The following is a 15,419-nucleotide window of genomic DNA, read 5'->3' as shown; positions in this document are numbered from 1 at the left end:
ACCTTGCTTTTTGAATTTTTTCTTTTTTTTTTTTTTTCTTTAAGTTTACGGGAGGTAGTAGGAGTCAGTCCACAGCCAAAACGGGTTTTGAACTACCCCCAGAAGCACACTGTCTGTGAGAGGAAACTGCTCCCAGACGATTCTGTGAGATTTCTGCATCTGTGCAATTATTGGCAGCAAAAGTTTTGGGTGGAGGGAGACACCAGGATCAGGTTTTTCAAATACTTGTTTCTAAAGGAGATTTTTAATACACTTTAGAAAATTCAAAATCAGACTAATCTGACAAAAATGCTTGGAGACAGCAGGTACTGCCCAGATAACTAGAGAAGAAACTCCGTGCAGTAGCCTGAGGCAGCCTTCCATGTCCAGGAAAACTTCACTCCAACAGAGAAACGTTAAACATAGAGTAAAACTTGTAATGAAAAGTTTGGAATGCAAAGCAGGAACACCCAGACTTTCTACTTTTAGGACCTCTATTTTCTACTCTGACTGCAGTAGACAGGTTGCCTTGCTTTATCCACAAGATTTGGCCGGGAAGCTGTTGTAACGGGGCCAGGGATAGGACAGGGCATGGCTGAAGGTGCATATTTGCTGGTAGAGGAGCCGAAGCTCCCTGCTGAGCACAGGTGGAAGGAGCCAAATGCAGCCAGGTGTGGGTCCTGGGTTAAGCTGGGAAGGTGGGTGCAAGATGACTACATCCAGAGGATAGTACTTTATTCCTTCTTCACGCGTTTGTAAATGACTTTGTGCAAATAAGGGACCTATTGATGTTGTAGGACCCCACAGAGATCACGACACAGAAGGAAGGACAGACCTGTCCTTACCTCCTGCGGAGGTTTAGAACAGGTAAGGAGGCTGGGAGCCTGCCTGTCCCACCTTGCTCAAGTGCAACCAGACAGAGAGGGGTAAAGGAACTAAAAATAATTTAATGATCAAAACCTGTCAGGAGATGGTAACTGTGTGTGGTGGGAGGAGACACACCAGTCTTAAAGGGCAAACCTGCCTATGGGCTGTCCCACCCCAGGGCCCCAGTTGCTTCCATTTCTGCTCTTGAACTCTCCTTCTCTCAGTTCATGGCAAAAATATGTTCTTACAAAGTGTTCTGGATCCAGAAGAAGATAGGTAGAGTCACACAGGCTTCTGTGGCAACATTATTAACTTACAGAATCACAGAATCACACCATGTTAGAGATTGGAAGGGACCTCGAAAGATCATCTAGTCCAATCCCCCTGCCGGAGCAAAATAAAAAATGCATTCAGATTGCCTGCTGCCCCCCAACAGAGATGCTGGCAAGAGTATTTTTATTTATGTGGCATCCATGTCAATGTGCCAATGGTTTCTTTAATGATTATGCATGTCCTGCAAATTAGTGCATGTTTTTTTTCCTGGGGATTTTTGTCAATTGTGGAAACAAAACATTCCTCTGTACAAACAAAAGGAATGAAAAAAAGAAAAATACTTGTGGACAACACCATATGGTCTATCGAAGCCCTCAGAAGCACAGTTTGTAGAGACCTTACAAAGGGCCAGTTCACAAATTCTAAGTATTCAGCATGCAAGGGAATGCCATGCATGTGTAACAAGTCATGCCCTTAATGTACAATGGTGAGGACTGTTGACATTGATGCCCACTTAAACTTCCATAAGAATTGCAGATCAGAAATTCCTTTCTCCGTCTTACAGGTCAGAACAATTGCCTACTGATGACTCCTTTGAGATCTGTGTTGTGCCTTGAGGCTGGACACAAATATACATAGGCACCTAATTTCCATGTAGCACCTACAGCTATTCAAAGCCTAGGAGAAGACAAGAAATGGAGATGTAACTTTCCCCCATCCAAAGCCACTTCTGTGCCTAGTTCAGGATCAAATGAAAAAGTCCAGCTCTTTAGGTTTGTTCTTTTGTCCAGTGTTAGTTTTCTATCTTACAAAGCAGGTTTTTCTCATGAGGTTTCATTTGAAGTTGGTTTACATGTCACACGATCAGATGGCCTCAAAATATTCACATAATTTTGGTAGAAACATTTTGAGAGTAGCTTTGCTGGATATTCCCTAAGCTCTAGCCTGATTATTTGAGACAAATATCTACATTAAACCAATGCACATTAAAATAGTAAAATTAAACTTTGTCTCTAAGCAAAACATTTTTACCTAATGGAAGCATAGAACTGGTTGCACTGGTGGACTTCTTGATGAAGCCCCACAATCTGAGTAAAGAAAGAATCCCATCATTTGCATGAATGTGTGCATGTGTTTTAAGACTCTTAGTGAGTGGTGGGAGCTGTGCAACTCTTTCTCTGGACAGCTTTGTTCGGGCATTTTAATCAAGCATATACAGTAACTGAGAATTAGGAAAAATGTTTTAGAGTGTGATTTAAACTACCTAGAAATCCATCAGTACCAAAGGTGATATCTAGAAAGTGAAGTTCAGCTATTTGTCACCTGAATGGCCATCTCCTGCAAGGCAGTCTTACCCGCCAGTGACTCAGCATGAGGGCTGATCCCCATGGGACTGAAGTGGCTTTTACTTGTATCTGTACTTTCCAGTCTGCCTTATCATTCCTTGCTCCTCTGTCTGTAAGTAGAGCCAATACTATTGACTGCCACATGCTTTTACAAGGAGCAAATGCAAAACTCTGTAGGCAAAGCTACCACTTGTCTCAAACTTTAGGGAAGGAGTTAAAGTGTCTCCATCAGCTCTGTCTTCTGCAAGAGACTGCAGGTGACTCCTTTAGGCACATATCTGTGCAGAGAGGTGGTACAGCCTAGTTGCATTGTACCAAAGTCTCAGGCTAAATGGCTATTAAATCCTAATCCATATGGCAAAAATCTATATCCACTTCAGGAAGTGTCTCCTGCTGCGTGTGATTTAGAGCTCCACTGGAACCATGGCAGCTGCACAAAGGATGAATGGGGTTCATTATGTCAAGAGACTTAAGCGAGTGCAAGAAAAAAAAAATAATTAGTCCATCCCGTAAATAGCAAGCATCACCTACCAAGGTGAATGAATGCAGCAGAGAGCGCAAACCCTGCTAGCACGGAGGCTGCTAGGAAAAGACTTGCACTTAACGCATAAACATCTGAGAACATGCTTCCATTTGTAAAAGCATCTTAATGACTTCATACAGGTCCCATAGCAGCCTTCCTTCCCGCGCAAAACGTTACAGGGGAATCTGTTTCTTTAGTGGCGGGAATTGATTGCGGCGGTTTGGGAAAGCACCATTACAACGCTCACATCCATCACCTCTCCTCGGAACGGGAGCTCTGCATGTAATGCACAGCAAGAGGATGTGACAGCGCTCACAGCGCTGCACATCGTGTGCAATGTATATACACCAAGGATACCAAATCTCATAACACATTTTGGTAAGCTTTCTCTTTTTCTTCTTTAATGCCTGGTGTGGAAACACTTTTTTTAAGCAAGGCAATGCTGGCTGCAGGGCAAACCTTAGGGGAAAAAAAAAAAAAAGGGGCCGTCAGACGTTAGGCTGTAAAGCCATATTTTAAAGCACTGAAGATGCCAAGGGCTTGGCATCTGTGACTATGAAACTGTGAAGCCAGATCTAAGACACTTATTTTACTATTTTCAAACTCCTGTACTAAGAAAAAATAATGAAGGAAGTCTCTCTTAATCTGCATATAGCAATCCTGCATTAAGTCTCTTTACAAAGTTTAACTTTTATTAGGTGAAATAACTCAGTGAAACAACTTAGTGAAATCAAACCAAAGTTAATCATATTTTATAAGGCATTTCCAGTCAGTATAATTTACTACCAGTTTTATATTTAAATTTTATTACCTATCCTCAGCTTTTTTGCCTCAAGACCTCATCAAAAAAAGTCCATAGTGTCTGAAATTATATCCCTGATTTTACCGAAAACTTTCTAAACCGAGTACCCTTCAGAAAAAAAGATTTCCCCTATAACATTTAGCCAGCATGCTCTAATGAAATCTGATAAAATCAAATGGCATTAAAGAAAAAAAAACCTCCCTGAAATCACAAAATGCAGTGTGAGCCTTCATATGGCCAGATAATAAGTTTTTGTTTTAAATAAAATTAAGGCTGCTTCCTTTTGAGCCATAGCTATAACTTATTTATACAGCGGATAAACAGAGCTGCCATACCATGCTAAGATGTATTCAAAGATTTCTTTATGCAGCGTCTTCCCAAGTGGAAGATTATTTTTTCTTTAATGCAAATGAAGTCTCTAGGCAGTATAATCCTTTAGTGCAGATGTGAGGCTGGACTGGGACAGTTCTGCAGCGAACAGCTGGAGGCTGAACCCCTTATCCAGCCCTCATTCAATAAGGTATTTAAGAATTTGTACAATTGTACAGATTTTTGTGAACTTAGAATACTGAAGGGTATGGGAGTTAATCCCGTATGTACACTATGAGCCAATGCTCCTGCCCTTTATTACTGTCACCCAGTGTTGCTCCACTTACTTTGAAGCCACTGGAGCTTAAGAAACATTTTTCCATTCCCCGAAGAATTAGCTCAGCGCATGATTATGAGTGCGACCTTTCATATTTTGTTTGGTAAATATTTAAGTGACTGGATTTTGCTTCAGGATCAGTTGTTCTTTATATAGAAGTAAGTTCAGTCACAAAAATTAGGTTAACTCCCCTAGTCTTCTGTTTCTTGTTGGCAAACCACCACTCCAATTTACAGAGAAATAATATAGGTAATTTCTTTACCTCCAGCAAGATACAAACAATCTCCCACAGTACAGTCTCCTATTTTCCTATCCTTCTTTTCACTCTTTTTGTCCAACAGCCTTTTCTTTCCTCTTTCTCTTTTATTTGCCTTTTCTTCTTCATCTCCCCTTCCTTCCTCCATTTTTTTCCCAATTCCTCCTGTCTTTCACCTACTATTCATGTTGTGTCCTGGTTTTTTCAATCCAGTGAGACCTACAGAGCACGGGCACTTAAACACCTTTGTGAAATGGGTTCCCATGCTCTTACCAAGGTGATGAGTAAGTCTGTTTCATGCTGGCTTTGGGGTCTGTGGCCACCGGCCACCTTTCAGATGCAGTGCTCTCACCTGGGTCTTCAGGGGTATCCAAGCTCTCATAGACGAGCTGAACTTGTAAGACGAACTTAACAGCATTCATAATTAAAGTTAGATTGTAGGATAAAACCAGATATGATACTTAGTTTACAGCTGAGAAAAAAATGGAGAAGAAAACCAGAACAAAACCTCTTAATTCTCCTACTCCTTTTATGTGGATTGCTTATAGCAAGATGACAGGTGGAAAAACGGGACATTGAGTGGGTAACCAAGGCGGTGAATAAATGCATCTCTTAGCACGTGTGAGCAAAATCAGGCCAGCAGACTGCATGGCAGAGAGCAGCTGGAAGACAAGAACTTCTCAGGATCTGTCTAGCAAGGGGATACGTAACACCAATATGTCTGTTTCATGTCATGCTGCTGTCTTTTTTTTTTTTTTTTTTTTTCCTGATGTAGTAGCTTCAAAGAGGGAGAAAAGCCCATTTCAATGATGTCGACAGAATGTGTTCAGCCACTTGATATCCCAGAAGACAGACGGGACAAGCGAGATTCACACTGTAACCACTTAGGTAAGTGTCATTAGATGATGTCATTACAGTCATTAGAGAGGGGTTGTCTTCACATCATTCGGTCCTGTCCGGTGTCCCTTTTTCCCCTCCAGCCACACAACTGAGCCCTCATGAAACCTGAGAGATTACACCTTCTGCTGACACTTCTGTTGCCAGATGGAAAGGCAAAGAGCATTTTTCCTGCACATAAATATCAGCCAAAGCTCTAGAGCGAAGTTAATTAAAGAGAAGGGAAAAAATCCATTGTTTTTTTCCCTGGTGGAAAAAGTAGAGTAGTTTCTTCATTTATACCATAGTAAACTGAAAGCTAGGATACGGCTGAGCATTCTCTGAACACATTTTTCATATGCAATTTCCGTAAAAGACTTCAAACACCCCCTTTGCCTCCACTGGGCCAGCTTTTAAAATACTTTTTCTCCTTCATCATCAATCTGTTTCCTCTCTTGTACCTATTTCATACATCACTTTTGCACTCAGAGTACCGGAGGTATCTTTGCTCCGCCACACTCCTAAATACCAGACTTCATACTTGTTAGATGTGCTTTTTGCATATTCATGGTCTTTGCCTCTGCTTCAAATGCTATTTATTACTTCACTCCCATCTTGCAAAATTGTCATGAAGATTTAGCAACCCAGAAACAAAAATCTATTTGTTTGTTACCCTTGTGATGACAATAATGAAACACAAATTCAATTTCACTTGCTTGTCAAGGAAAGTGTCTCACGGCAGGCAAGTGCAGTTTTATAAATTTTATCTGGCCTGCAAGGGAGGTAGCCTAGCGCTGCCTCTGCCACACAGCATTTCTAGCCACAGGCACCACTTTTACAACCACTGGTATGCCAAACTTTATAGTTCCATAAAATTACTTATTTCATTAAGTGCAGAACAAGTCCCATTCTACAGCTGGGAAACTGAGGCAGCTTCCCAAGTCTGCCATCAGGGGTTGGGTAGCGGTGTGGGGGACCCAGCTGAAGCCAAACAAGCAGCTTTTAAGAAATGAAAGCAATGGTTTGTGTGATGATAGTAATGACAAGAGATCTTCAATATTTTTGGCTTGCATAAGCACCCAGAGACGCAGACCTTCGCAGAAAAAACCCTGCTGACCATCTGAGTCAAGGCTTGTTTTAAGGGAAAACCAAAAATCCAGTGTAATGTTATGGAAATCAAAAGCAAATACCAACTGCCCAGTGGAAATAAAGCCAACTCTTGAAGGGAACAATATACTGGCTTGGTTCACCAGTACCTCAGGCTGAGCCCACAGACGCAAATCTTTCCTTCACAAAAGTGCCCTTGTAACTCTTGAAGGCACAGCCCACACAGCGCTGGATGAAACAGGGATGGTCATGGGACCTCTGCACCCCACGGTGCAGCCTTCCCTCTGCCACATAACACACAGCTGCCCACAGCTCTCTCTCTCTGCTTTATGTCCACCATCTACAACACCAAAGGACCACCTAAGTCACTTGACTCCCACATAGTATGGCACAGAGGCCTCTTGTGCTGACTTTCCATTTAAGAGATGTTTCTCCACAGGCATTTTAATGTACTTGAATGAAAGCAGCATTATTAAAGCTTTTATTTTCACCATCTGGTTTATTACTTCCCCTCAGTTTGAATTTCTATTAATCTTTTTTTTTTTTTTTCCTCCCCTGCAGAAGATCTCTCAGAGCAGCTGATTAAGAGCTGTGACCTCAAAAAGAAACCCAGAACAGGTAAAACCATCCTGGCTTCCCAAAACACTGAACAGGAGCAAAAAAAGCCACGGAGAAAAGATACACCAGCTTGGCACACCCCACCGCCTCTAACAGGTGAGCAACACATCTCTTGATTTTGAAAGCCCAATTCAGCTGAGGAGACTGAACCTGGACTAGATGCCCTGATCTGATCTGGTCCAAAATAAAAAAGGATCCAGTTCAGCCCCGCACTTCCTTGTGAAAATGTACTCAGTGCTCGGGGGAAGCTGGACAGGGACAAGGCTGGGAGGAGACCAGAGAAACACACAACCTGTCTGTAGGTTGCTCCTCCTGGAAATTGCCAGGGTCTTGTGCTTATGGGGACTCTGGCAAAAGGTGGGTGTTTTGGGAAGCCAGAAACCACCCCAGCAACAAAGGGGCTCCTTGTAGGATGCTCCCTGCTGCTGCACATCTACAGACCTCTGAAGTTTGAGAGCCAAATGCCACCAGTCTGGGGAAAGGGAAGAACGAGTGGGAGACTGCCACCGAAACCTGACAAGCTTCCAAGATCAGCAGTGGGAATAAATGTTTGTTGCTTCTCTCTGCTAACAAGCACCCCTTGTGCTCTCCAGGGAGAGAGAGCTGTGCTGTTGTTGCACCGAGTTCTTCTTCCCATGCTGCACATACACAGAGGAATTAGCCGGTAACTACTTGCTTGGTCCCCTGCGTACCCACAACAATTCACCAAGTCAAAAACAAGCAGATGAGATTTTCCAGTGTTTGTAATCCAGATATTGAACTTTACGCTGTTCAGCTTTCACATGTATCTTTCTCTCAGCTATTCCCTCTTAGGGAAGAGTGGCTGAGAGGCTGGAGAGCTGCATTTTGTGCCTGCAGTAGCCATATCATAAAGAAAACATTTTTTTCACTAGTTAAAATACAGAGAGTCCAGAGGAGAGCCACAAAATTAATCAGAGGGCTGGAGCACCTCCCCTATGAGGACAGGCTGAGAGAGTTGGGGTTGTTCAGCCTGGAGAAGAGCAGGCTCCAGGGAGACTTAATAGCAGCCTTCCAGTACCTGAAGGGGGCTACAGGAGAGATGGGGAGGCACTCTTTATCAGGGAGTGTAGTGAGAGGACAAGGGATAATGGGTATAAGCTGAGAGAGGGTAGATTTAGACTAGACATGAGGAAGAAATTTTTCACTGTGAGGGTGGTGAGGCACTGGCCCAGGTTGCCCAGAGAAGCTGTGGGTGCCCCATCCCTGGAGGTGTTCAAGGCCAGGCTGGATGAGGCTTTGAGCAACCTGGGCTAGTGGAGGGTGTCCCTGCCCATGGCAGGGGGTTGGAACTCGATGATCTTTAAGGTCCCTTCCAACCCAAACCATTCTGTGATTCTATGGTTCTATAAAATGGGTCATTTCTGTGTGGTCACATTGCTCCCAAGCAGAGCCTTGAGCATCCATACGATTAAAGTACTTTGCTAAGGTGTCTGAGCTTCTGGAATAGAGGAGTGCACTCACCTTTACCATGATTTCTGATGGGCTGCAGTTTACTCCATTAAGTACAACCAGAAGCCAGGAGGCCTGACAGTATTACTGTCTATAGCATACAGGATAAAATTGACCGTATACCGTTGCAAAACCTGAAGAGCATTTACACCATGCAGAGCAGGTCATGCACCCATGCAGCCTTATTTCAGAGCAGTCATTGGGAAAGCTACACAGGTGCAAGTTTCTTCAATGTGAACCAGGCTGAAATGGAATTTTCTTTATTTTTTTTTCTTGCCTGCAGGCATACTTTCAGACTTTTCTGATAATCTGCTGAAAAGGTATGGTATCACAGAGAAGCCACAGAGAGAGAGAGTGAGTCCAGGCTCTCAGATCACTGAACTGGAGCAGAAAAAGCCCAGGAGAAAAGATACACCTGCAATACACACTCCACCCTTGATAATAGGTAAGAAACTTAGGTTAAGGTACTTCAAAGAGCAAGCTGAAAACAGCTAGTGTCAGGGTACGCTTGGGAGGAGGAAGGAGGTTGCTCTGCCCAGTGTCAGCCAGCCATGATTTGGTCCTAAGACCCTTTTTTGGTTGCATTTCCCACATTCCTCTGTCACAGAAGATATCTATCAATATTTCTGAAGGTCTTTGAAGGTGTAAAGTACTGTGTAAATGTTAATTACCAGTGCTAGCTAGGGATGCAGAAACTAGTGCAAGTCTGTATGCTGTGCACTAGCCCTTTCCAGATCACAGGATGGCGCAAAAAATGAATGAACTAGTGAACAAATGACCAAACAAAACCCAAACAAACCCCAGATCCAATTTCCTGTACACCTAATAATTATAAGGTGTACAAATGGCTTCATCAATCCAAACAACCACCTGTATTTGTAGACATCTTTCTTTGTGATTCTGAGCCTTCACAACTGACGTAAACATGTGTAAGAATTCTTTTCATTTAATCAGTATGAGGTTCCCAAAAGCAGAGAGGAGTATGACTAAGTTTGCAGGATCATGGCAGCAAGGATGGTGAATACTAGTGCCTCGCATATTGATCTGCCAAAGGAAAATGCATTTTTCATTTGCTCATTGAACTCAAGCATCCCAACGGCTTGCGGCATCAGAGCTGCTGTGACTGGAGACCTGCTCCAATCATTTGTTGGGGGAAATGAAATCTATCACACAACTTCTGAGACCGACTCCAAATGCTCCACTTTGAAATCTTTAATATAGATAATGAATTGCTCACATAATTGCTGGAGGAAATTACCCAGCAAATTACCTCAAATTCCACATGACAAGTAAATCAGGTGGGAAAAAAATCACAGACTTTTAGGGATTGATTCAGAAACAGAAGCAGAGGCAAAATTTATCAAACCATTTGTAATAAATATAGTTTAAATGTAATTGCTAGCTAGGAAGATGCAGCAAAGGTGAATTATTTCCTTGACTTGTCTCAACAACACTCTGGTTGGATTAGTATCTGGCCACTTACTACTTCACGTTTCTACTCTAGCTCTAACTAGCTCACACTAGTTACACACATTTCTCACTTAAGAGAGAAATGAGAACCACTGTAAGGGTCTTCACCTCTTGCCTCCCATACTCTTAAAAATTGTCAAAGCAAAAGAAGCTAATACAAGTGTTATGGTAACATAAACATGTTATAATCCTCAAATGAATTGGTAATAAAAAACTCAAAAGGGAAGGGGAAAAGAAAGGCGAAAGAAGAAAGGAGAGTAGAGGAGAGGAGAGGGAAAGGGTGAAAAAAAATGTAGTGACCTTCAAATGTGTGACTAAATTCAAACTGTGTTCATTTGCTGTTGGGAAAATGATAGAAACTAATGCCATTTTCAGTTGTTTTCAATTATGTTTTCAATTACACTTTCTTGCCTACTGGTGAAGCCACCTTCCAGCACTCAGCATGGATTCAAAGCTAGATACTGCCTCTCCCTGCAGACAGCTTTTCCAGATCCTGTATGCTGGGTCCATTTTCCAGTGACTGACCGCCTCTGGCAGACTTGTGCATGTACCGGGGCAAAGCAGCCTATGTGTTTGAATGCCCAAATTCCATTCCCTTCCTACTCTAAGGATGCATAGTTTCTTTTCAAGATACAAACCAACATACAGCATTCTGCTGGTTGGAATTTGCCAGCGATGGCTCCAGGGCTTGGTATGAAAAAGTGACTCATTGTGGCTGAGGGCTGGTCCAATATTTACTACTTGTTTACTTTCAGGGTTATCCCATCAGGGTAGCAGACAGAGCACAAACAAACTAAGCTCTTGCGGAACTGCTGTGCAAAATAGAACCTGAATTATAGACTCGGAGACCTGAGAAGCCCTGGCAGGACTACATAAACTAAATAGAGACAGGCCTTTCTGTCCCTGTCTCCCTGTTATTGGCATTGCTGCAGTAAGCAGCACACTCAGCACTGTGTGTATACCTTGCGACCTGCTAATGAGGATTGTCCCTGTTTCTAACATTTCCCCTTCAGATCCCTCCCAGATGCCAATTCAAAAAACTCCACTTAATTGCTTGTAGTAACAGAGCTTAATTACTAGATTATCTTTTTAAGCAGCTGTCCACTCAGATAGCTTTGTTGTAAATGTAGCTAACAAATGGCAGCTGTGTTATCTCTCTCCATTAGACCAGCTGGTTATGAGCACTCTAGGACACTCCCTCTCCTTGCGTGGCCAGAGTGATTTTCTATGGCAAATAAAAGCCAAGTCAAACACACCATACAAAGCAATGAAAATCATCGTGACCCAAGTGAGAAGCAGAATCAGTTTTACACCTTGCAAACACATACTGTGCCACATGCGTACAAATGAGCCACGAGCAGAGGTCTCCTCCAGTGGCCAGCTCCCCTTCAGTCAGCCAACACCTTGGCCTTCTGAAGGGCTTAGACCAGAAGACAAAACATAACCACAAATCTAATGGTCTTCCCCCCCCCTCATTTGACAGTAAATGATTTGACTTTGATCCAAGGCCACTACTCAGCTCCAGGACACTCTATGGCCAACCCCACTGAGCAATATATTCAGCTAATCAAAGTATTTTTAAGAGCTCTTCAGGCCTGTGGGTTTCAGCAAGACTGTAAATACGTTTAAATATGTTTAAATATATGAACGTGGTACCTGAAATGTAGCTGCTTAAGGTTTCTTAATCGGATCAGAGATAACTAATAAAACCACTGTTTCAAACCCTTATGCCCTGGAAAAACCAGTTAAGGTGGCTCCTTTAGGACAACATCACCCCCCCACTGAAAAAAATCTCTGAGGTAGGAGAAGCACAGAAGTTTAATGTCACCTCTTGGCCCTTTCCCATGCAAGGGGTATGACTGGAGCACACCAATACTCTCCCATCCCAGCTGCAGGAGTTGTCTGTAGGCAGTCAAGTGGAACTGGTGCCATCTTGGTGGTTTTCGGATTTATAACCCAGGAGTGGTTTAGATCTAGGTGGCACCTGGCAAATGGTTGATTTAAGCCAACTTCTTCTGCCTATGTTTGAGCTTCTTAACAGAAGCTCTCATGTCACTGTGAGCCTTTGAGGTCCTAGTCTCTACCCAAAAATTGCAAGTAGTTGCAAGTTCTCTTGGGGAAAAATACGACTACATTGTATTTCTACTCTGCTTTCTTTAGTCAGATCCCTAGACAGATATTAACAGAACAACCTACCAACCCTTAAACAGATCTGCTGGATGAGCCACACCTCATAATACACACAGCTGGGAAAACAGAGGCAGGAAGGCTAGGTGGTAAAACAGTCAACAGAGAAAGACTGACTTACAAATGTTCCCCAAACCCAATATCCTGCTCACTCCTTTAAATCCAGAACTTCCAAACTGCATTCAATAAAGCACATTTTCTCCACAAGTGATCAGTGGCATCGTATCAAAGAAAAAAATTCTTTCCCAGTGTTATAGAACTAACTCTAGCTTTGACATCCCATTTGTACCCCCTTTTCCACTGTTTTGCATTAGAAGGCTGATTTTAAAGGCATGTAGTTGTCCTTGAAGTTGCTAGTGATTCATGGTCTGGAAAATCAGTAACCAGCAGCTCTAGGCTATGTCCTCCTCTGAGCTTCGAATCCTGTACTCTACTGGAAACTTTTGGAGTTCATCAGTCACCAGAGTGATTAATTGATAATGGTGTACTATCCTGCTATTGACTGTGGTAAGCATCTGGCATCCTACTGATGTGGGTCCAGCTGAGAGGTGGGGATCTCTGCTTGACTGCTACCTTCCAGCTGTCTCCAGCATCTGCTCTAAAAGAGCTAGTTTATGCACTATAACCATCAGCATTACATAAACATACCTTTCCTTCATCACTTGATAATTTAAATGAGAGTGGACATGATCATAAAGCACTGCACAGCTTTATTTACCTTACATTCCTCTTATTCCTGAGTTTACCCAAAAAACAGGTTTGCTCTCATCAAATGATCCCTTGTAGCTTCACATTTTAAGCATATTTTTGTTATGTTGTCCTCATTCCTCAAATGCTCCATGAAGAAAAAAACAAAAAAAAAATTTCCCCCTAAAAAAAAAACAAACAAAAAACCCCACAACCCAACCCTCAAAGACAGCAGCAGAAAAAAAATTGTGCTTATTTGCCTAAGTTGTCCATATGAATAGAAGCCTGGGTAGGGAACATTCACATCCATCTCTATAAAATGGCATCATTCTTTGCAGTTAACAATGGCAGTTATTCAGTTGCTGCTTGAACAAATTAAGTTCTTTGTGTTTCAAAATAATATTCATTCATGCTTTTCAGTTTATCTCCTGTGCTGAAACCAGGCAGTTCACAAGAACTGCATATATACACGAAGCAGGAGCTAACTTAAATGAAGGGTGGTATAGGTTAATATTTCAATTAATTCATCATCTCTCGAAAAGATTCCAAAGCTGAAGGAAATCTTCCTGTGTGGTATGGGTCTATTTTCAGGCCTCCTCAAGACTGAAAGCTGCCTCTGTGAGAGATCTTTTGATGTAGAAAGAAGCAAAATGGGTTGGTTTGATGGAACAACTCAGCTGGTTAGCACAGACTGAGAGCAAACAGTAGGAGACCAAATTAGGGAGACATTTCGTTGGTCTCAACACAATGGTAACCCTCATCCTGTTTTTAGACCATGTGAACCTCCACACCAAGGAATGTGGGTAGAAAATATGTCTTACAGGTCACTTGCTTTTTACTGGGAACGAGCAAAACCAACACAATCTGCTAAAATAGGGACCAGGAACATTTTCTACCTAGTAATTGTCCTCTCTTCACTCTATTAATTTAATTTCTCTGAATGTAATGAAGAGAACAGTTAAAGTAATTGTGATATCTTGGTATCACATAAAAGTCTCAAGATCTGTAAAGGGTGGACTTACTGGTTTAAGAGAGAAAGAGAAAGAGAAGCAAGAAGAGAGAGAGATTTGTGGAAGGTATGATCCACAGCCTGAGTCTGTTTTCATACTGATCTTAATTCAATGGCTTTTGGAATTTATTGATACTATACAACATCAGTGGGGATGGCACTTGGCATGTGGGTATTCTAACATTTTTCTCTTTTGGCATCTTCATTTGCAAAATCAAATAATATTGTTACATGCATACAGAAAACATGCACATGTTCACATAAGCTGACTCAGTCACAAAGATCACATATGCAAGTTCTTTCCCCTTTTCAGCTTCCCAAACCCTTTTAATAAACAGATTCCCAGGTGAAACTTCGGTGTCTCTTTTCACAGGTAGCAGAAATGCAGTGGATTTAAGAGCACCTGATAATTTTAGCTAAAAAAGCAGTGAACCAATTCTAGTTCACTAAATATCAGGAGACTGATGTGTCAAAAACAAATGAGGAGAAACTCCCATGATGTTGGAAAACTACATCAGAGTCAAGAAGTTAGAGAGGACTGAAAAATTCTTCTTATCCTGATATTTTCTAAAGAAGTAATATTTTAAATCAATTCCTTTTCTCTCTCTCTCGCTTTCTTTTTTTTTTTTTTTTTTTTTTTTTTTGTGTGTGTGTTCTTCCATTTTTAAGGCACTAAGCTGCTTACAGAAGAGAAGCAAACAGTGATTATGGAAGATGAAGAAAAGGATGGAGACACAATCCCCAGTTAAGATTACAGTGATATTTCCAATAATGCAATGTAAATAATTCTGGGTCATTCAAAGTGGCAGCACATAAAAAAAAAAGTCCTTTCATTTTTATAAATAATAATTTTCTCAAGCACGCACTTGAAATTCAATTATCTTCAAGTGCTTATCTGCATCTCATGAAATCCCGGCAAGCATCATAGGAGATAATGACAGAAATTTCACTTACACATGGAGTTGGAAGGATTCTCTTAGTTTACTACAAGTGGCTTCCCAGGATTTTTGTCAATAAGGAATCCACCTCAGATCAGATCTAGCTTTGTGCAGTGTGGTGATGGGGGTTAACATGAAGGACACCACCATCAACTAAGGATTCAAATTGCATTTTTCTCCTGACATTTCGCCTCATTTGTCCAACTTTCTTCTGCTTGAGTAACACTGACTGCAGTGAAAATTCCCACCGTGCAGAGCTGATGGGATAGATGGAGAGTGTGGGCGGACAGGAATTCATTCCAGAGTCCCTGCAATGCAAAGCAAACACTTCTTCTGCCTGTATCTGCTCATGACTTGTGTTTGTG

At 41.9% G+C, this 15,419-nt stretch overlaps 1 protein-coding gene across 1 annotated transcript; it reads left to right on the top strand.

The window, feature by feature from the left end:
* Positions 1–5,470: 5,470 nt before the first annotated feature.
* PPP1R17 (protein phosphatase 1, regulatory subunit 17) lies at positions 5,471–15,167 on the top strand. Its single transcript, XM_010077953.1, has 4 exons — positions 5,471–5,580; positions 7,237–7,389; positions 9,047–9,208; positions 14,786–15,167. Exons 1-4 carry the CDS (start codon positions 5,499–5,501, stop codon positions 14,863–14,865), a joined length of 477 nt encoding a protein of 158 aa, XP_010076255.1. The 5' UTR covers positions 5,471–5,498; the 3' UTR covers positions 14,866–15,167.
* The last annotated feature ends 252 nt before the right edge of the window (positions 15,168–15,419 follow it).

Source organism: Pterocles gutturalis, unplaced genomic scaffold (genome assembly GCF_000699245.1).
Source record: "Pterocles gutturalis isolate BGI_N339 unplaced genomic scaffold, ASM69924v1 scaffold19688, whole genome shotgun sequence".
NCBI classification, from domain to species: Eukaryota; Metazoa; Chordata; class Aves; order Pterocliformes; family Pteroclidae; genus Pterocles; species Pterocles gutturalis.
This window is presented reverse-complemented; position numbering and strand designations above follow the sequence as displayed.